At 43.9% G+C, this 21133-nt stretch overlaps 1 protein-coding gene across 1 annotated transcript in view; it reads right to left on the reverse strand.

Annotated features, from left to right (window-relative positions):
- Positions 1 to 291: 291 nt before the first annotated feature.
- Positions 292 to 21133, reverse strand: part of MUC19 (mucin 19, oligomeric) — a 229750-nt gene continuing 208908 nt past the window's right edge. The window contains exons 25-29 of the mRNA XM_086929817.1: positions 14944 to 15048; positions 14662 to 14853; positions 4281 to 4520; positions 3803 to 3959; positions 292 to 443 (exon numbers count right to left, since the gene is read on the reverse strand). Of these exons, the coding sequence (XP_086785943.1) occupies positions 292 to 443; positions 3803 to 3959; positions 4281 to 4520; positions 14662 to 14853; positions 14944 to 15048 (846 nt within the window). The remainder of the gene's footprint in view (positions 444 to 3802; positions 3960 to 4280; positions 4521 to 14661; positions 14854 to 14943; positions 15049 to 21133) is intronic.

Consider the following 21133-nt stretch of genomic DNA (forward strand, 5'->3'; position numbering starts at 1 on the left):
GACTCAGGAGATCTGCGCCAGGCGACGGCCTCTTGCAAAGTGATGCCGCACACATTGCACACCATGCACTTGTAAAAAGCACAAAGCTCCAACAACTGGGCGAAGATGCACTCATTCCCATCAGAGGAGCCATCACCACCCTGCTCGGCAGCACTATGTGCATACAGGTTTGGGGACAGTCCTCTCACACAATTTGCAACTATGGTGATTATTAGCTGGAACGGAGGAGACAAGCTAAGAGTGCCAAGTTTTCAGTGTGTTACTTGCTAAGAATGCTCTCCAACTATAACACTACAGCATATTAATAAAATACAGATTTCTACCTTCCATTTGAGTGCTGTACAACGACGGAATCCTTCGGTTACATGTTTTATATGTAGTTCCACATGGGTTATAATGCCATTTGCATTCGCCTTGTCTGTTGTAGTAGTCGCAGAATACAGCTGAAAAAGAGAAACATAGGTGCTTACAAATTACATATGGTGCAACTTGTTTTCAAATACATTTCCGCAAGCCTTATTTGACCTTACAACTATATGCCCTACAGCCAGAATTCAACACAGTTTGAAGAAGTAGGCTAAATGGATGCAGTGGATCAGTGCAGCAACCAAAGGCAATGAGACACAATGAGTGTTGAGTGCACCCAAGAAGGTTATTGGGGCTGAGTCCTCCATTTGCATGTGAAAGGGAGCCTGAAGATCAGATACACTTCTTCATTCAAGTCAAAGAAATCTTAATTTGCCCAACAAAGACCACAACACTTCATTCAGTAGTCAACACGGCCAGCTACCTGATGGCTATCCATGGGCTTCACTGCAGTCATGCAGATCACACTGAATGGCTGTTGGGTGGCTAAGGCACTTTGGAGGATGACTTCCTACATGATGTCAAAGCTAATTTCCATGACTAATTTAATTTTTGCAGAGGGTGCAATCATTTTTTGGGGGGCGATTTCTGATAAGCACAATATTGAATCAGATATACTTTGGTCGATTATACAATAATGAGAGGCATCGAAGGGTGAAATCTATTACCTGATCAAAATTTGAGCACATATTTAATTGATGGGATGATAATTATTGCTATTATTAATATTATTACAATCATGTTTATCAATACCGTTATGCTTATCCGCACAATTGAAATCAGTGAGGGATGTCATCTAGAAATAGCATCCAGTAGCTATAGTATTATTGTTATTATGCAAATTATATCAACCATCACGATAATAGTGAGTTATTAAGGTTGCTAATATTACAGAGAATTCTAGTAAAATCAATATAATAATAATAATATTCATAGCAGTTGTTATTACTTTTTTATTGCTGGAGGGTTTTGAAGTAAATATAAAATCCAGTATCCTGCTAGTATAGAAACTGGTTACCAGCCTTCCCCATGAATTAGGAACCCTTACATACGTTCACGTTTTCAATGCTTTCCTGCAGCTGACATGGGAGTGAGAATCGACCCTTTGCCTGCAACCAACATGCATGTGGCGCAGAGAGACTTTCACTTGTTCAGCAGGCATCTGGAGTTTGTAGGCCTCAAGGCCTGCTGAGGCCATGTTAAGTGTGCCTACCCACATACTGAGACTCAACCTGCTTGTGAATAGGGTTGAAGCATGGAGGGGTTCACAAAACTGTGGTTCATCGCTCTTTAGATTCAGATAGAGGAGGCACAAACGATGTTAATGTTTAAGTTCTGATATGTATGGACTTCTTACTACGTAACCATTACTTGTGGGCTGCATTGTGGGCTGCAATGACACAGAATGTCTTCTGGGCCTGCTGAAGCCCCTGAAGATCATGTGCTAGAACTGTTATCCTTGTGATGATATGGTTAACTAAAAATTATAGGCCACAAGGGTCAGATGTACAAACCCATTTTGCAACTGCAAACCCTATGAGTCACAAAAATCACAGGGACTGCGATTGCAAAATGGCTTGTAGGTATTCATTAAACCCATTTTGTGAATCGGAAATAGCCTTCTGACTCACAAAAGGGGTTTAACGACCCATGCAGAATCATATTTAAGAAGGGGTGTGGAAGAGGTGTCCTCAATTAATTCATATGGCATGTAGCAAGAGTTTCCGGTTGCTATTGTGGTGGCAAATCACTAACAAATCACTGTTCCCTGAGTGGGACTGGTAACTGACTTGCAAAGTTGAAGGCCTTCCTCTTGGTGTATTGTGTCAGGTGGTTTCGTAGGAGGGGGGGGAGGAACGAGGAGGCAATTCCTGGTCACCTACAAGTTATCCAAAACAGGAAAGATTTTTTTTAAAGAGCATTTGCTGCTTTAAAAAACAAAAGTTTCCATTTGGGAATGCAAACACGCCATAGCGGTCTGCTGTTCTTTGCAGGCCACTATCCCTTTGTATATATCCAACCACAGAGGTTTACAAACATTGACCTACATCATTAATATTCATTAGGCAGGTCATTCTGCAGCCCCATGACTATAGATATTCTAGTGCAACCTATCAGTTCGTAGTTGCATCACAACAGGTCGCATAAAGTCAGTGAATCATTTGTGACCACATTTTGCAACTTGTCTATTAGTTCATCTCGCCCAAGATGGCTTTCGCTTTCAAATTCTTTTAACAATTTTACCTTCAGCCCACGGAGCTACAGACTGATCCTGTGTTACATCTGCAATTAGGATGTGGGCTATTGTTGAAAATAGGGTGAGCTGAAATGCACTTTGCATTACGTCGCAACATACAGAACTGGTCCACAACAATTATTGGCGTTTTCATGGAGTTTGATGAGATGCAAGCATTTGTTATTATTTGGGATGCAGTAATCTGATCTCGACCTATCACGTTAGTTTAGGTTTCCTGGGGTGTCATATGTTTCTGGGTCTAATGATCTTAAGGGCATCAATTACTGGCATCGAAAGATTTTCTCGACTGAATTTTGTGACAGCAAGGTAGGCATCTAGGCTAATATTTTCTATAACCTAACGGGCCAAAGCTATTTTGTTCTTTAACCTAAGGGTATAAAACACATCTGCAACTTTGGTATCTTTGGTATGCAATTTTTTTCCACCAAAGTCGTAGATACAAGCGTATATTCAACAATCAGTGATGTACTAAAAAATATATTCATATTAATTGTGCCAGTTTACAGGCATGAGGTCAATTTAACTTATAATAAATTGTACTTTTTTAATCAATGAACAAATTCAATGTGAGGAGCAGACACGTGTAGAAGTTGAACAATTAATGCCCATGACGTATACAAATTGTACGGCTATGTATGAGAATTGTATTCGATTATCACGCAGTGACAAGGTCAAGCTCTGTTTTAAAGCATTTTTATGAATATGCACCCATCTGCTTGACCAATACCAGTATTCGAAATCCACACAGAAGTATCCCATCTTTTTCTAATGTAACACTAAACAATGTTTGCTTATGTGTTCATTTTGTAGTGAAAAATGATCGATTTTTGAGTAATTGTTCTACGGGGTTGATTCATAAGTATATTCTTTCAATAAACATAAATTGATCAATTGATAGCATCATTTATACAAGTCGTTCCTGTGGTGGCATCAGGCTGCATAGGGCAATTTATTGAAAAACAACTTTCACAATCTTAAAAGATAGATCATGAGGATCAAAGTCTTGAATTCTGTTGAGAAACTCCAACCTCAAATCTGCTTTAACTATGAGTCAGAATATGAGAGATATAATTTTGACATCACCACGTATCCACGTTTTTATTCCATTTCATGTTAATTTGAGCTGTAGATAAGTACAGATAACATGTCATAAGTATGAGCAAAATAGTTCTCACTTACGGCAACGATCTGGAGTACGCCAATTCACACAGACCCCAGCTGCGTTACAAGCTTCAGCGTACATCGCCACACTTGTGCAAAATCCTTGATATTTGCCTTCAAAGTCACACACGCAGGCTTCCTTTATGCAGGCATCATAATAAGGGGTAGGGTCAACCTGAAAAGGGAAAAAGTGGGTGAGAACCGACCGTTAATACAGTGCGTAAAAGAACTAGCAATCTTATTAAGATGTATATTACATTTCATTCACGTCCTGCAGGCACAAGCCTTAGGAGAAATTAAACATTTTAGCTCTTGTTTGGTTCCAAATTTCTTGACAAGTAACAAATTACCTTGTTACAATTTGCAACTATGTGCCTCAACATCCCTTCATGTTCACCAGCACCTTCATGTAATCCTAGTCTACATGCTTTTGTAAGTCAAGAACTCACTTGCCATCATAGTTTCAAAATTCAGGTACTCTCTCCTGAAATCTTACCTTTTTATGACAAGCTAGGAATCCGCCCTCCTTGATAAGGGCACACTTTTTATAAGCCCAGTTTTTGCAGTAGGCATTGCTGTCACAAGGGTACGCTTCAACTTCAGTGTCTTTACATGTTGGGTTGGTCTTCCAGCTGTTTCCAAAAGCTAGTACAGAAGGCACAATTGACCCATCTCTGGCAATGGAATCGTCAGCTCGGTCTCCATTGTAATTTCCGCATATACCACACAATTTGCCCTGCAAGGATTTCAAGGGTGGGATAAGGATTTCAGATTTTTTAGTGTATTTGTCATAATAGCACCTAGAGATATATTAGCACAGTTCAAAAGATAAAATCTATCAGATGCCACTTCTTGCTACATCCAATTTTATACGAGGTCGTGGAAGCAGACAGAAACATATCCTGAAATTATAGCCGACCTGGCTCAAAACAACGGAAAAATAAAACATTTTCACACTTCCAAATTAATACCTATTAGGAAAATTTGGAAACTAGACCTTAAAAATGGGAAACTTCATTGCAAACACATTTTTAATCAATACTGTGTACTGAGATGTCCCATAGTGCAAGGTTGATGGTTGTGATTAGTCATGTGATGCTACTGAGGGTGCCTACTATTGTGCCATAGGGAGAAGGGAAATGTGAAGGATTGTGGTTTCATTGTTACATAACTTGTGAATTTCATATTTTTCGGGTTTGGGTCATAATCATAATGTCTTTTTTTTATTTCAACAGGTTTTATTAGCAAATTTTTCATATATACATACAGTACCGTGGTAAAATTGCCTCGCAGGCTCCGCATGGGTTACAACGGGCTTGGCGGGCTCGATTGTATGTACACGCTGTGAAACATTGCACCCTAGTCCCTGGAGATAAAGAGATGAAAAGAGAAGGGTGAAAGGAAAGAAAAGGAGAGGGGTGGGGGTAGAGACAGTTTGTTGCTTGTTGTGTCACAAACATAGGTAGGCGGTGCTCTTTACAGGGGTTCGTGTGTTCCCAAGTGCCTGTCAAGGGGTGCCCACATTCCGTCTCTCGCTGTGTGGTTGTGGGCGTTTACTGCTGCTATGTTGTCTGCCCCCCTTAGGAAGGTAATCCAGTTGACCCAGCTTTTGAAAGTGGTTTTCCCTGTGTTCTTCCAATTAACCAGTATGGTTTTGACTGCTGTCGTGAGTAGGAGGTCTATCAGGTCACCGTCCTCTTTTGATTGGATGTCTGGGGCCATGAAGGCCGTAGCTAGTCCTACAAAGCCTGGCTGTATGTCCCTTCCTATCACTTCTGTGATGAACTCGGTGATTCTGGTCCAGAATGTTCTGACACGGGTGCAGTGGAAGATTAGGTGCTCAAGGTCTCCCTTTTCTCTCTTGCAGTTCCAGCAGGTGTCCGTTTCCCTGACCCTTACCTCTGTGAGTCTGGCTGACGTCCAGTAGGCTTTGTGTATCAGCCAGTATTTTGTCTGTGCGAGTTGGGGTGATATTTTGTTTTGGGATGTGGACAGCCATAGGCGCATCTTTTCTTTCTCGTTTAGTTGTCTCCCGAGCAGCTCTTCCCAGAATCCTATTGTCTTGTTGTTGAGTTTTGTTGTTGTGGGGCTGAGTAGTTTGTATAGGTGGGAGGTATGGCGCCCTAGCTTGTTGAAGTTCTTCATGTATTGTATTATAGAGGGTGTGTTCTTGTTCAGCTTGGCTTTCGTGATGGCAGCTTTTATTTTGAGGAACTCGTAGAAGTCTATCTCCCTTAGGTTGTAGATTTTCCTCAGTGTGTCAAAGGTCAGGGGAGTGTCCTTCTTTTCCAGCTGTTGCGGGGTGGATATGCCCTTCCCAGCCCATGTGGCGTTGGCTAGGTGTCTCCCCTTGTTGGTAATTTTAGGGTTGTGCCATATGGACTCCCATTTCGTGTAGTGTATGCTCTGATCCATCTTTTTGTCTACTGTTAGTAGGGCCCTTTTGGTGTTTTTAAGGATGGTGTTGTCGGCCTCTGGGTGTTTTTTCGCCGTGTGCAGTGCTATGTGGTCCAGACCACCTAGCATGGCTCTGTCTAACTCAACCCATACTGGTGTGTAGGTCTCATCAGCGGCTAACCACTGAATCCCTTGTCTGGCCAGGAATGCAATTTGGAATGTCCTGAAGTTGGTTATATTGAGTCCACCTAGGTTTTTGCTCAGCCTTAGTTTTTGCAGGCTAATCCTGGGCTTTTTATCCTTCCTAGCTGTTTGTGGAAATCTGTTGTGAGCATGAGTGGGAGCATTCCTACCAGGTAGTTTATTAGTGGTGTTATCATCATCTTGATGGATTCTACCCTTCCCCACAAGCTGATGTATTTGGGTGACCAGACGGTGAGCTTATCTTTGACTTTTTTTAGGGTGGTGTTCTCATTGTTTTCTAAGGTGTCTCTGAGGTCCCTCCCCAAGTGTAGGCCTAAGTATTTAAGGAGCTTCTTTTGCCATGCTAGACCAGAGTCTCCCAGGACCTCCCTCGTTGTATGGATGTTCATAGGTTTACATTCAGACTTGTCTCTATTGAGTCTATACCCCGAGACTTTTGCGTAAGTTTCAATGGTCCCCATTAGTGCCGCAATGGATTCAGTTGGCTTCTTAGTCATAATCAAAACGTCGTCAGCGTATGCCGCCAGTTTTACTGTCATTCCGTGTGTCTCTATCCCTTCAATGTCAGGGTTGTTCCTGATCATGCTGAGAAGTGGTTCTATCGCCAGTAGGAAGAGGGCTGGTGATAGTGGGCAGCCTTGCCTCGTTCCTCTCTCTAGAACTAATTGCTCCGAAGTTCCCCCATTGACTACCACTCTTGCTTTGGGTTTGTTGTATAGGGCCATCACCATCCTCTGTATGCCTCCCCTAGTCCAAACTTCTTCATGAATTGCTCTAGGAATGGCCATGAGACTCTGTCGAAAGCCTTTTCAGCGTCTAGTGCTATCATGACCGCAGGGTCAGCGCTAGTGGCCGTGTGGTCGATCAGATGGCAGAGAAGTCGTGTGTTGTCCTGAGAGAGTCTATTTCTGATGTAGCCTACTTGGGAGTTGTGTATGAGGTGAGGGAAATAGTTATTCAGTCGGCCTGCTAGAATTTTAGTGTATATTTTGCAGTCTACATTAATCAGCAAGATTGGTCTGTAGTTTTGTGGGTATTGTGGGTCCTTGCCATCCTTTGCTATAACTATAATGTTGGCCTCCGCCATGGTGTCTGTCATTTCCCCCCTCTGCACACAGTGTGTGACTACTTCTACCAGGGTAGGTTTCAGCTGTTGGAGGTAGAGCTTGTAGAAGCTCGCTGTGTACCCATCTGGCCCTGGTGCCTTGTTGATTTTGAGGGACTCTACTGCTTTTTCAACCTCTGCCCCTGTTATATTTTGGTCCAGTAGCGACCTTTGGTGCTGTGTTAGTGTGGGTAGGTCTAGTTTACTTAATAGGTCTGCCCCTCCATCTGCTATTAGGTTATTGTCTGCCTTGTAGAGGTTGCTATAGAAGTCTTTGAACGCCTCTAAGATTCCCTTGTTGGCCGTGTGAGTCTTTTTCCCCCCGTCTGTGATCGCGGCTATGGAGTGCTGCCTCTGTTTAGCTTTCAGATAAGACGCCAGTGCTTTCCCAGCTTTGTTGGCCGTACATAAGTTAATTGCTTTGTATTTATTTATCCACGTGCCTGCCCTCTCACTCAATATTCTGTTTAGTTTGTATTTCTTTTTCGTGAGGGCAGTCAACGTGTTTGCGTCCGTGAGGTTTGCGCAGTGGCCTGACTCTAGGACGCGTATCTCGCTCTCGAGGTCTATGATCTTTTTGTTCCTTTCTCTATTCATCTTGGCCTTTATAGTTAGGAACTTCCCTCTGAGAGTGGCTTTGAGGGCGTCCCACATGACGCTTTTGTCTACCTCTGCAATGTCAGTGAAGGACAGGTTCTCTTTAATGGCTTCCTCGATATCTGTGGCATATGTGGTGTTCTGCAGTATGTCATTGTTTAGTCTCCATCTGCGGCTTGGGGGTTCGTTGTGCTTGCCGCTGAGGGAGAGGTTGATGTGTGCGTGGTCTGAGATTGTTATGGGTGCTATGTCTGTGTGGTCAATGAGGTGTGTGTGTGTTGCTGACATAATTATGTAGTCTATTCTACTATATGAGTTGTGAGGGTGTGAGTAGAAGGTGTATTCTCTTGCGTCCGGGTGCTGTAACCTCCAGGAATCTCTAAGATGGAGCTTCGCGCATAGTGTTTGTAGGGTGCTCTGCTCTTGAGTTCTGTGGCTTTGTCTGGTTGGGTGTCTGTCTATGGCTTGGTCTAGTACTTCATTCATATCTCCGGCCAGTAATATCAGGTCGTCGTGGGGTAGTTTGTCTAGTCTGCCCTCTACGTCAGTCCAAAAGCCCTTGTTTTCAGCGTTGGGGCCATAGACATTGGCTATATGTATGGTCTCATCCCCTTTTTAAAGGCTTGTTATCAGCAGCCTGCCGTCTGCATCATTGTGGGATTCGTGTATGGCTAATTTACTTTTCTTATGAATCAATGTGACGACGCCTTTTTTTTCCCCTACTGCTGGTGAGCAGGAGGTGCCGCTTATCCAGCTCGCCCTAAGGCGCGGCGCATCTTCCCCTGAGAGCTTAGTCTCCTGGAGGACGTACACGTCTGCTTTTAGCTTTGCCAGGTATTTTAATGTTTTCCTACGCTTGACGGGGTGGTTAAGGCCCTTGACATTTAAGGACACTACTTTTTATGTCTGAGGACAGCTGGCTAGGTGTTTGTGTCATTGTTGCCATGTGGTTGGGTGTTCTTCGCGGTTTGGTTGTGTGTGTCCTCTCTGTAGGTCGTGCTTGTGTCTCCTCATTTTATTTATCCTGGTTTCAGTGTTCTAGGTCTGTGCCCCCTGTTTTTGGGCCAAGTTGCTGCGTTGTTAATTCTGTCTCTGAGATGAGGGTGGTGTAAGAATAAAAAGTCTTGGGTAGGAAAAAGGAAGAAAAAGAGAAAATAGACATAGGACTTGGTGGTGGCATACCACCGTACTCGTAGACCCCCCCCCCCAGGCCCCCCCTCCCCGCCCTCCCCCGCCATCTGTACTTCGTACTGTAAGCGTGCGACAGTGATGATCCTCCCCCTCCCCGAGAGTTACTCTTGAGCGGTGGTCCCACTCGCCAGATTGTACGTTTGTTCGGAGCCACTGCCCCTAGATTGTTCCGATAATGAGCAGTTGCAGTGATTGTCTAGCATATATATAAAAATAAAGTATATATGTCCCTGCGTCCCTCGTCCGGGGCAGGGGACTGTGCCTGCTAAGGAGCAATCTTGGGGTAGGTCTGTTCCTTTTTTTGCTGAGGTAGGTATGTTGGTTGTGTGTGTGTGTGGCTTCCTTGTTCGCACAGTGAGGAGATGAAACAGTCTTGAGGTAGATGCGTTTCCCTGAGAATGGTCTAGTCTCAAGTGTGGTGCAAAGTCACGAGGTAGTTACGGCTTGAGATTTTGCTAGCGGGGTTGTGCGTGGTCATATGGCGTTGTTGTCCTCTTCGCCGTTGTCCGATGGGGCTCTTCTCTTCCCTGTGCCAGGGCTCTGGCTTTGGGCCTCCATTTCCTCCGTGGTGGGGCCTTGCAGATATCTCCTGAGCTCCCCCGGGTCGTCGAACAGCGTGGTGCCCTTCCTGTCGATGATTTTCATTCTAGACGGGCCTGCAAAGCTGAAAGTTATGCCTTCTCTTCTCATCTTGTCTCTTAGGGCCAGAAAGCTCTTCCTGGTTTCCAATGTTAGATTGGAGAAGTCCTGTGTGATTATGATTGTATTCCCATTCCATGTCAGGTTTTGGTTTTTCCTTGCGATGGCGAAGTTTGCTTCTGTGTGGTGGCTACGTAGCGGTTTACAGATGATTGGGCGCGGGCGCGCCATGTTGGGGTTTGTGGGCCGGTATTCTGTAGGCTTTATCAACTTCAAACTGCCTGTCAAACTTAACTCCTGTTAGTTGTGGCAGTAGTGTTTCTAGTAGTGCCACGCAGGATCCTGACCGGTCTTCTTCTCCTTCCGGGACACCAAGAAGGCGTATGTTCCCCCTCCTGTCGTCTTGCTCCGCCATCATTTTTTGGAGGTAGTCTGTGGTTCTTGCTACCTGTGTCAGCTCTCTGCGTGTTTGCCCATTGTTGTCCTCCAAGTTGCTGACCCTTTCTTCTGCTGCTGTTTGCCTATCTATTAGGGCTATCAGTCGATTAAACAGCAGCAGACTCATGGCGCGATGTACTAAGAGTCATTACACAAAAGTGGTAATAAATTCCACAATTTGCAACTTGTCTCTGATTCATTGATGTGACCTATCTATAAATAGGTTGTGTAGCAAAATCTCCAGTTTCAGATGGTCAAAGGTTGACCTGAATAATATATTATTAGGCAGGTTGCTATCTGCAACCTCATGTAATTCAACACTGGTATGATGGCCCACAATGAACAGCAGATCACCATCCCTGTGTTTGAATTCCCAAATTAGCATCCCTGTGTCTGAATTCCCAAATTAGGGACCTTTTTTAAAGGAGCCCAAGTTTCTTAAAGCAACCAGTGATGCCTTTAAAAGACTTGTTTTCCGCTTTCAAAGACAACAGGGCTAGCAGGCAGTGGTCCATAGGACCACTGTCTGCTACACCCTAGGTCACCTGACAGGATTCACAACGGTTGAAATCAGTTATTACCTCCCTTGAGGTGTTCGTAACCGATGAATGGTTTGCAAACAAAAATGTGATCACCGACCTGTGTACCACTCTGGCTCACAAATACTGGGGAGCTCCTCTTGTTTTTGGAATCACAGGTTTGCAAACGTATAAGAGTTTAGTACGGGGGGACGGGCCCTCAGACTGCTTTCTTCCAGGAGTCTGGATTATTACGTGTGGTAAAACATGGATGGATGACTCATCCGGTCCGGATTTAGTGATAGCGGTACCTAGTGGTTACTCTGTGTATCGACAGGATAGACAAGGAATTAAAAAAGGAGGGGGCCTGGCGATCATTACGAGGAACAACTACTCAGTTCGAGTCTCACCAATATCATCTAATACTTGCGAAGCCCTACATTTTGCAATTAAGCCTTCTCCTTCATACAACCTTCAAGGAGTACTCATATATAGACCTCCTGGAGTACGAGCAGGTTTTCTGGCCTCTCTACTCTCCTGGATGGAACCTTTAGCAATCAAAGATACCTTTATGGTACTGGGGGATCTAAATTTCCATCTGGAAAAATCCGATGACTCTGACACCTCGTCACTGGTGGCTGATCTTGCTTCCATGGGTTTATCCCAATTGGTGACGGCACCGACACATGAGGCCGGTCACACCCTAGATGGGATCTTTACCAATATGAATAATATAACTATAAAAGAAATATTACCCCTTACCTGGACTGACCATTTTGCTATTGTAAGTAGCGTTAGCATAAACAAGGCCATTAAAACTAATCAGAACACCCTACCTTCAGAACCTTTCAGAGTTTGGAAGGACGCGGATACCAAGATGTTGAGAACATCGCTAGCCGATACTTGGCCACCCATTTCTGAGGATTCCAACGTAGCTGTGCAGCAATTCTCAGACTGGCTAACTTTGGCAGTAGAAACTTCGGTGCCACTAAAAACCATATCTAAAAACCGGAGGACGCCCTCAGCCCCCTGGTTTTCGGAATCCTTGAGAAAACAGAAACAGGTTTGTAGGAGTTTCGAGAGGAAATGGCGTGAAAACTACGATAATGACTCAAGAACACTATATAAGCAGACACTGGCATTATACAAAAATATGATCTTGGAGGCCAAGAAAACCTTTTACGAAGAACAAATTAATGGCGCGAAAAACTCCAGTAAACAACTATATGAGGTAGTGAAATCCTTAACTGGAAATCAACCTGACCTGACCCCTCCCCCCTCACAGACCTTCTGTGACGCCTTAGCAAACTTCTTCTACTCCAAAGTGAACGATATCTATGCCGAGTTTGCCACGATCAGCTCATCAAGCAATTCGGCACCTAAGATAATAGATAAACAAACTACATGTTCACTCACCCAATTTAAAGAGGCGACAGAGGATCAAATAATAGATTTGATTAAATCTGTTAAAACAGGTTCCGCACTGGACACTTGTCCACCTAAGATTTTTCCTCCAGTGATGGACCTGATCGGTGCATTTGTAAAGCAAATTTGTAACAATATGTTCACCTCGGGTGTCTTTCCGGATAAATTGAAGACTACACTATTAAAACCACTATTGAAGAAACCAGGCCTAGATAAAGAGCTATTAAAAAACTATAGACCTATTGCAAGTCTTCCCTTTGTAGCGAAAGTGGTGGAAAAGGTCATGAATGCCCAGCTATCGGATTATATTGATCAAAATGACTTGCTGGATGAGTCGCAGTTTGGTTTTCGGAAATTACATGGAACCGAAACTGCGCTCATCAAGGCAGCTGATGATATCAGGGCCATTAAAGATCAAGGTGGCACGGCGGTCCTGATCATGCTGGATCTATCGGCGGCCTTCGACACGGTCAATCATTCTATATTGATTGACCGTGTCGAGGAGCTGGGCATCCAGGCCGTGGCTAGGGCTCTGCTCGCTTCCTTCCTTACAGGAAGAACACAGGCAGTAACAATGGGGCCTTTTCGATCAACGAACCTGGCTCTCCCATGCGGTGTGCCTCAAGGCTCATCCCTAAGTCCGACCCTTTTTAACATTTATGTGGCGGACTTAGCTAATGTCATCAACATCTACCGGATGAGCCTTACCACCTATGCTGACGATACTCAGCTGGTCCTGGCCATCAACGATGACGGCGAGGAGGTGGCAGCTAGGTTTCAAGATGGCATGCTGGCCATCAAGGAATGGATGGCTTGTAATTGCCTAAGGTTGAACTCAGAAAAAACTGAGGTGATCATTTTTGGAAAGCTTTTCCCGATTTGGTCCTCAATATGGTGGCCCCCGTTGCTAGGGGCACTGCCATCCCCGGTGCAGAAAGTCAGAAATCTAGGGGTGATTTTTGATGAGAAACTCAACTTTGTTCAACACGCCAATCAAGTAGCCTCTACAGCTTTTTTCAAGCTCAAACTCCTGAGGAAAATTATACCATTTCTTTCAGACAAAGGAGGAAAAACAGTGGTGAGCTCACTGGTACTGTCCGCCTTGGATTATTGCAACGGCCTGTTCCTGAATGCTCAGGCCCGGGTGGTGGCTAAAATGCAAATGGTCCAGAATGCGGCGGCAAGGCTGCTGTCTGGTACCCCGAAATTTCAACCAATCAAACAGACTATCAGGAGCTATCATTGGCTGACGGTGACAAATAGAATCAAGTTTAAGACCTTATGTATCACATTTAAAGCTACTCGTCACCAAGGGCCAAAGTTCCTGAAGGAGAAGCTTATACTCTACCGGCCTGCTAGACAACTAAGGTCAGTAAATGCTCACCTCCTCACTGTACCGAGAACAAAGACTGTTACTTGGGGAGACAGATCTTTTACCATCGCCGCAGCCAGACTCTGGAATACACTTCCACTGGAAATCAGATCCTCCCCCACTCTGCTACAGTTTAGGAAACGGTTAAAGACGTGGCTTTTTAACCAATAATACCCTCCATTTCCGGCATGGTTAAATTGAATATATATCCTGAGCCTAGGCCATAATGAGTCACAGCGCCAAGACGCCCATGGGCATACGTTGCGCTTTATAAATTTTAAAAATAAATAAATAAATAAATAAATTAGGCCTAAATAAACATTTGGGACAAACATGTTGATGGTATCTAACCACCTTAGTAGGAAGTGTTCCCTGACTCTTTTTCACACATCTGTAGCAGGCAAAATACCTTCATTAGAAAACATAATGAATTTACTCCTACTTTGATGGGTCACAAACACCAGCCTCGCGTGGTCATTATGCAAAAGTGTGGCACATAAAAAAAGGAGGTTGAGGCGTCTTGCATTGATTAAAGCTGTTTACTGGCACCATTATATTTTACATTGACTTCAGCTTTCTTGACTGTTACTGAGATCTTAGTATTCAGCGCTCAGTCTCTCCTTCTGTGTCTACACGTTCCAGGATATCAAAGAGTTCAGGCTTTGCTTCTTTCTACTGTTTATGATGCAATCCATCAGCACAACCTCCTGGTGGGCGTTGGTCCTCTTGTACAATCATTTTAAATTCTGTAAGGCAACATACTTTCAGAGATTTACTCTGGATCTATGTTTTCTTATCTTAAGTGTTATAACTGTTTAAGTTTTCTGGACATGGGCCTTGATTTGTTTTGCATAGATCCATATTTACAATTTTAACCTAAGTCCGATCCATATGAACGAGTTAAGTGTGAGCATGATAAAGCATATGGCATAGATCGGGTAGATACATTACACATGCAGTGTCAATACGTTTGCTTTTGTGATAGAATTACCTTCCACCTGGGTTCCGTTTCCACACTTATTCTTGTATTTTTGTCCCAGATGAGGTGAATTCCATTATCACACCTCAAAATAATATATAAACCGACACTATGCATTGTGCAATTACATCCCTCCTGAGGAGTTTCAGTTGAAGTGGTGTTTTCTTCTGTAACAGCGCCATCTTGAAGCACAAAAGTCTTGCACTAAAATTGTAAAATCAAAAAATGTAAATTATACATTGCAGAAACCATATTTGGGTTCAATTTTCTTTAATTCTTATGTGTCTTGCATACCTTCAGGACAAGCAGGACCTTTCTTGAGCAGGTCATCCCATCTGCACAGCAGGGTACACTTTCAACCAGCACTCTAAAGGTGCCTTCCACATTGTTGCAGTAATCCTGAGATGAGAATGTATACACATTGTCAAACGACAATATCATAAAAATTGCATTGTGAGATGGCTTTCACTATACATTATATAGCATACTCATAAAGATAATGCAGTTTCCCATGCTTTTCTCAGAGGCTGAAATTTACAAATATTTCACAAATATTATGTATATTTACCAGCAATTAGCCCAGCACTCAAGAAAAGATAACTTTCTTTTTGCCCAGCATAACGATTTGTACCCACACTGTTTCAATTGTCTTAGCAACAAGAACATTTCTCTTTAATGGGGATTACAGTTTTACATTTGAAAACCTTGTTGGGTAGGCGTTCCGTCGGTATTTATGTCTTAAACTTTGGTAATGTAAAAAAAAAACACATGGACCGATTATATACTTTTTAAAAAATACGTTCCCAAGTACTTTACACAAATTAGTGAAAAACTAAAAGGCAATTGTGCAAGCCTTAATTTAAATATTGGCTAGCCTGTGCGCTAATCATGCTGCACATACACAAATAAACAAATGTCATAAATGAGAGGAACACTACCGTCAGGTTTTATGGGTTTTTGGGGCCTCGGCCTCAGCATTAATTTAATTTCTGTTGGGGACCAAAGGTCAGGAGAGGTCTTTTACATAGTTTATTCTGACCTGCCTTGCCCCAAGCAGACCTCCCATCCAGAAATGTGAGCCAAAGAAGAAAGGAGGAGGCAGCTGAAGAAGGTCCAAGTAATCCCTTAAAAAGCCCACCTCTATATATTGCCAGACCACTAGTGTCTGAAAGGCAGCTCTAATTTATACATTTGGAAGTTTAGCTTTACTAAAGGGTACTGCTAGAGAGAAAAGAGCATGTACAAAGAGCCAGCTCTCATTTTAGAGCATTAGTGCCAAAGCATTAGCACTAGAAGTGTAAAACATATATTTTAATTGAAAATGTACCAAACAGGCTTACCCTTGCACTATGTTTGAAAAAGTGGTCACTTTGAGTAACTCATAAAATCAATTACCCGTTAGTATGTGAAATGGTACATGTGGAGTTACAATAGGTAAGATCATTTTAACTGTTCTTTTTACATAGCCCTGTCTGGCAGCCCTTACTGTGAGGGTTTGACATCAATGCTTATGCTAATAAGCTCATTGACTAATTCTTTAGGACTTTTTCTCTGCTTTCTGAGTTCAAGGATAGGCAGCACAGGCAGGGGCATAGCGTGAGTTGTCAGCGCCTAGGGCAAAATTTCAAGATAAAGTATTGCGCCCCCTAAACTGTGGACCATTAGTTCAGGTAGTGCTAATGGTCCACGGGTTAAGGGGCGCAATAGGTTTTTCTAACGTTTTGCACCCCCTAAGAATTTTACACCTGGGGCAACCGCCCTGTGAAAGCCCCACATAGCAACACTGAGCACAGGTGTTCAGTGTGGGTTGAGCATCACTATATAAAATTACTCAGTGGTTTATCCCTAGTTCTGAACTCTGGTCCATGCTTTGGCCAGGGAAAATGTTCAGCATCTGGAGTCGATGGGGATGCTCCTATCACCTGGGTAGCTCAAATGTGTAGGTAGTTCTCATGCAACAGTTCACTCATTCACTTATTCAGAGAGAGATGAACTCCCTTGTGCTAGGGCCACATTTTCTTTTGACTGGCCAATCCATGAACATGTGAACTAACACATCAAAAGGCTCATTTCTGACCTCTCTCTTCTTTTTGGTAGCACCACGAACCAACATGTGTATACACTGTATGAGCAAGGGTAGTGAGAGGAGTTGGCCTAACGGCTAGGACGCTCGACCTCGGACCTGGGGATCTGGGTTCGAGTCTCAGTAACGATGCCAAAAACCTTCTGTGATTCTGGGCAAATCACTTAATCTCCCCGTGCCTAAAATGAAAGTGTGTCCTCATGTAACGCTACTGGAAAAATATGTAAAGCGCTCTGATGCCTGATCCGGTTCGCGCTATATAAAACTCTGCAAAAAAAAAAAAAGGTTGTATGTTTTTTAGTAGTTCTCTGTCAATCTGTCAATTTTTGTAAACTGGACACTGAAACATATCTGTGTAGTAAGGAAAAAAGTGGCACAAAGCAAGATAATCGAAATAAATGACGCATCAGGAGCCTCTGACTAAGGCCCTGCTGAATACAGTCAACTGTGTGCATCTGCGGGGGTTAATTCTCAATCTCATAGCAAAACCTGGTGCTGTTGTTAAAGACAATAACATGGATCTTCTAAAGAATAGCCAATGATCATACTGACAAGCTGAAGTATATTCAAATGCCGAGTAATGCCTTCAAATATGAGTCCACAGAGGATGGTTAGCCTAGTCTGGAGACTATTGTCAACTTCATCATAAAATTATGAATAATTATTTTCCTGCCACTGGTAAAACTGAAAAGAGAAGAACTGAGGTGTCCTATTTAAGACAGAGAAAGGGAATACGGTCCAATGCAGACTCTTGTCATTCAGGAAAAGATAGATTCTTTTGGGCTTATTCACAGAAAGCTATTTATCATTAGCATGCCTTTAAATTTTAATGAAATAACCAGTAGATTGGACATCCTACTTTCTCCAAATAATCTTGATGCAAATAAATTATATTAACATTGCATGCAGGTTTCTATGAGATGTAGAGCAAGCGAAAGTGCAAGCACATACGCTAGGGAAATCTGAGATATTGTGTTTGAATGGTCATAAAGTGTGAATGACTATGAATTCTAAAGTAGTTTATATCTCTTTAACCCACATAGGTTGTAAAGTAAATCAGAAAGAAGAGTTTTGCATGCCAGGCACTAACATTGAGGATGTTCAGTCTATGTGCAATAGAGGCATTACACAGCATTGCCAAAATGTGGAGCCCCAAAAGCAAACTGGTAGACAGTGTTCAGATTTACTTGACTTGGTATTTTATGGTGGGTAGAGGTCAATCACACAATGGGGAGAATGGGAGGGTCATGAGGAATCTGCATCTAGCCAGAGTCTGTTCCAGAGAGATTATCACCAGAGGTAAGTAACTTGTTCTTCTGATAGAGACTTCTAGATGCAGATTCCTCACCTTTTGAATAGTTACCACAGCAATGCCTGTTCGGAGGTGGGTCTGTGAACGGACTCAAACCAGAAAGTCCTGCAGGACCGAGCGTGCAAAATGCCCTGTGCCGGCAAACCTGACTGTACAGGCAATAATGCTTTGTCAATGTATGGAGTGATGGCCATGTAATTGCCTGGCAAATGTCTAGGACTGAGAATCTGAGTGCCAGCGCAGTGGCAGTGGCTTTGGCCCTGGTAGAATGAGCACACAATCCTTCCAACAGCTGCTTTTTGGCCAATGTGTAGCAGATCTTAATGCAGCGTACGATTAAGTGTAAAATGGTTCTCTTCTGCAATATTGCCTTTTTTCATTCCAGAGAACACCACAATGAGCTGATCATGCACCTGGTGTTCTTTTAAATGATCTATGTAGAAGCTCAGTGCTCTCTAGTTATGCAAGCAATGAAGTCTCTCCTTGTCCTTAGAACGCCGGCAGGGTTATGGTTTGCAGAACCAGTTTCTTTGTCGGCGAAGAAGGAAGTGTAAAGTGGATTGACAATGATAGCTTGAAGCTCACTCATATGCCGTACCAAAGTGATGGCAATGTGGAACACAGTCTTGATTGTAATGAGCTCTAAGGGGCAGCTGTGAAGTGGCTTGAATGGCGTGCATACTAGACAAGTCAAGACTAGATTAATATCCCATTGGTGAATGACAAAAGGGGGAGGGGGAAACATATTGCAACCCCTTAAAAAATTGCATCACAACCTGTCATTTGAAAAACAACGGCTAATCTGGCAACTGTAAAATGGCTGAAAAGCCTGAAAGATAACTCTTAACTGTGCCCAAACCAAAGCCTTGCCAGACAAGAGACAGGCAAAATAAGAGTGTCACATAATTTGGCCAGAAATGGGTCAATCTGGTAATAAAGGTGTCCCATTGACAGATGTACATAGTTTTCATCAAGGGACACATGGCTGAACAGATGACATAACAACCTATGGAGGAAGGTCAAATTTGTTCAGCTGTCACCACTCAATCTACAAGCATAAAGGTGACAGTGACAGGAGGTCCTCCCAGAGGCGCAGCCTGATCGGAGGACGCATGATCAAGCCCAGAAGTTCTGGATACTGTACTTTCTGTGCCCAATAGTAGACACCAGTTTGACTTGGGCCGGGTCTTCCCTGATCTTCTTTAGACCTCGGGGCAGGAGTTGGGTCAGCATAAAGGCATACAGGAGTACCAAATTGCATTCAAAGCAGAACACTTCTCCAAGTGAGAGACTCCAACAAACAGAACTGCCGACTTTGTACATTCTCAGCGGTGTTGAAAAGATCCAGCTAAAGTTCTCCACATTCTCAGAAGAGACCTTGCGCCACCTCCGGGTGTAGCTGCCACTTGTGATCTGCTAGGCATTGACAGCTGAGATCGTCCACCTGGACATTCAAGAATCCTGCAAAGTGGTTCACATTCAGGAAAATTATTTGGTTATCCAGCCAATTGCTGAGGCGCAACGCCTCCTGACACAGCATCCTCATCCCCACTACACTCTATTTGTTGCAGTACATGGCAGTGGTGTTCCCATTCAGCACCTGTATCAGACACCCCCTTGATTGATGGATGGAAGGCTTTCAACAACAGGTGGGTGGCCCTCACCTCAAGAAGGTTGATGTGGAGCCAGGACTCCGCCGGAGACCTTAGGCATCTGAGCTCCACCTCTCCCAGATGGTCGGCCAGCCCAATCCAGAAGCAATGCATTGATCACCACTGTCTGCTCTGGGTGGGGAAGGGAGAGGGGTCACCCATTCTCCCAATCGAGGTCCATAAGCCACCACTGTAGATCATTCACAGTATCCTTTGAGATCTGGACCAGGCTGGAAAGATTCCCCTGGTGCTATGTCTGCTGGGACTTCAGATACTTCTGCAGAGCCCACATAAGCCTTTGAGAGTGCTTCACCAGCAGGATGCAGAAGGCCATTAGAACGAGCAACCTCAGAGTTAGCCTCACAACAATCCAGAACAGAGGTTGAAAAATCAGTCACAGTTCAGTAACCACCACTGCAGAGGTTTTACAGTTTATTCTCAAATCTGAACATTGCTTGAGAGGTCCCGTTGATGTTGGGCTCCCTGTATAGCCTCCATATGCCACGTGACGTGCTCGACAAGCAAGAAACTACCAGTCCCTGCAGTCTTATAATTAACCTCACTAGGGCATGGCAGGCCGAGCACCAAGATAGCCACTCTACCATGAAGCTCCAGAACTGCCGTTATATAGATGCAGCCTCCCATCGCTCCACCAGCTTCCTTGCGGCAATCACTGAGTGTGGAGGTGCCCCTTGATATGCGGTATGGGCTGAGGTGCTTGGGAGGCGGGTGAGTGCAGTGAGTGAGCCACTGAGGCCCGACGCGCCCTTGGAGGACCCACAATGAAAGGGTGAGCCTGAGGGTGGGGCTGCGTGCGAGGCTGCAGCACTGCCAAACTTGAGCCCGGGGATATCCGTTGACTGGCAGGCCTGCGCGGGACTAAGGGAACTCTTCCACAGCCAAGAAAAAGGTACAGAAGTGTGATGCAACTCAAGCAGCGGGCTACGGTGGTGAGTGGTTTTTTTTTCCAAACAACAAAAGAGTGTCGTGAGTGGTCATGTCAATCAATAGCACACGGATGCCACAGAGCAGTGAATATCGGACCTAGAGGATGCCCAACCCGCTGCCAGTAAGAGACTGGAAAGAGCTCAACGTCTTCTGAAGGAGGTTTCATCCAAGGTGGAGGATTTGGAGGCGAGGTCGCGCCGGAATAATAATCGTACAGCCGAGATGGCAGAATCTACAAATACTGGCCCCATGAACATCTATGTTGATCAGCTCCTGGCGGATTTATTTGGTAGAGAAGCATTTTCCTCTACTTTTGAGGTGGAGTGGGCCCACAATTCACTTAGCTCGTGAAAGGCGCCTGGCACACCTTCACAATAGATTATTGTAATCTTCTTAATTATCACGACCCAGATGTGGCTCTTCAAATTGCCCGGGACAGAAGGTCTGTTCAATATCAAGGCATGAATCTGGCATTCTTCCCAGACTTCA

The sequence above is a fragment of the Lissotriton vulgaris genome, chromosome 1_1 (assembly GCF_964263255.1).
Source record: "Lissotriton vulgaris chromosome 1_1, aLisVul1.2, whole genome shotgun sequence".
NCBI classification, from domain to species: domain Eukaryota; kingdom Metazoa; phylum Chordata; class Amphibia; order Caudata; family Salamandridae; genus Lissotriton; species Lissotriton vulgaris.